The sequence below is a fragment of the Cynara cardunculus genome (genome assembly GCF_001531365.2).
Source record: "Cynara cardunculus var. scolymus isolate 2C chromosome LG 2, CcrdV1, whole genome shotgun sequence".
NCBI lineage: Eukaryota > Viridiplantae > Streptophyta > Magnoliopsida > Asterales > Asteraceae > Cynara > Cynara cardunculus.
The window spans coordinates 55,363,814-55,365,297 of NC_037529.1; the positions used below are offsets into that span (position 1 = coordinate 55,363,814).

The 1,484-nt window shown below is 42.9% G+C and overlaps 1 protein-coding gene across 1 annotated transcript; it reads right to left on the reverse strand.

Moving 5' to 3' along the window:
• Positions 1–326: 326 nt before the first annotated feature.
• On the reverse strand, positions 327–1,187 carry LOC112506179 (trigger factor-like). Its single transcript, XM_025110199.1, has 2 exons — positions 764–1,187; positions 327–523 (listed from the first exon to the last, which is right to left on the reverse strand). The coding sequence occupies exons 1-2, from the start codon at positions 1,185–1,187 to the stop codon at positions 327–329; spliced, it is 621 nt and encodes a 206-aa protein (XP_024965967.1).
• Positions 1,188–1,484: the final 297 nt, after the last annotated feature.

Genomic DNA, 1,484 nt, shown 5'->3' on the forward strand with positions numbered 1-1,484 from the left:
TAGCCGTATTGTCCAAGGTGGGAAGGGTACTCAATGACAGAGTCAAGGTTGTCTCTGATGATGTGCATGGAGATGATCATTCCACCATCTCTCTTACGACCACTGATTGTGACGTTAGTGATGCGACGGGGATTAATTCTTTTATTAATTCGATCTTCACTCCATTTCTTGTCTCGGTCATTTAGCTTCATTACTTTTTGACGTTCAGATTCTGCAATTGAGAGCAATTTAGCTTGGGCCTTGACAGCATTCACCATCTTTTTAGACATTTTCTCTGGAAAAACTTGAGAAGCAAGAAACTTGGCCAGCTTGAGGTTGTCCTCAGTCTATTTTCGTTGAATTTGGAGTTCTTCCTCAGCCTTGACTACTTCGAGTCTTTTAGCTTCTGTAAGGAAGTCGAACTCACCACAACTTGAGGTACGAAGAGACATTTTTACTCCAGTTTGGTCGAGTGACTCCTTAAGTTGAGTAATCTGTTGGTCATTAGGAACACCAAAAGTTGGGTTTTCAGATACCCATTCATCTAGATGACCACAAGTAGTAAAAGGAATAGAGGAAGAGAATTGATAGAGAGAAGTAACGACAACAAACTTGGAGGGTTCAGCATATCCTTAAGGATTGATAGGCTTGAAGAGAACTTTCAAGTTTCCTTCTTCAGCAACACCTTTGTCTTTGGAGAAGGTGTTCTGGTTCTTTGCAGATGTTTCCTTCTCTTTCTCCTTCTCCTTCTCTTCTTGGGATGAAGATTCCTTGAGAGAGACGCCTTTCAAAGTGGTAGCTGGTTTAGTGTGGTATTGAATAGTGAATTCGTCTTCATCATCATCATCATCATCATCATCATCACCAAGATCTTTTCCAGCATCAGGAAAGAAAAGAGGATCATCAGCTTCATCGTCATCATCATCTTCATTTTCCTTATCACCAGCATCCGCTGCAGAGGTGATAGAAAGGTCTTCATCATGAGCATCAGCTCTGATGGCATCATCAATTTCCTCAGCTTCAGCTTCATGGGAAGTGATGGCATCTACAACTTTAGCAGCAGCTTCATTTGCTTCAGCTCTTTCAACTTGAGCATTAACGTCAGCTGGTGTTGTAGGGACAACAGCAGCAGCAAAGTCTTTCTCCCCCTCTTTGTCATAAGCAAGACGAGAGGTAAGGTCATCAATACTTTTAGCAGCTATCTCCATTTGTTGTTCAAGCTCGACCAGAGATTAAGCTTCAAGAAGACCAAGTTCGAGCACTTGATCCAGCGATAGGCGATCCTCAGTTGTGAAGGAGGGTGCATGAACTGGCACTGGACGTTGAAAAAGATCCAGTATCTTCTACATCATCTCACCATGCCTAAGCTTCATGGACTTTGCTATTGTGAGTTGAGATGGCCTCAGCGTTGGTGCAGACATCGGCTTGCACCACAGATAGCAGTTCTTCACGTCATTGACTTTAGCTTTGACAGCTGAGAAGTCAGAAGAAAGGACATCCCTGAG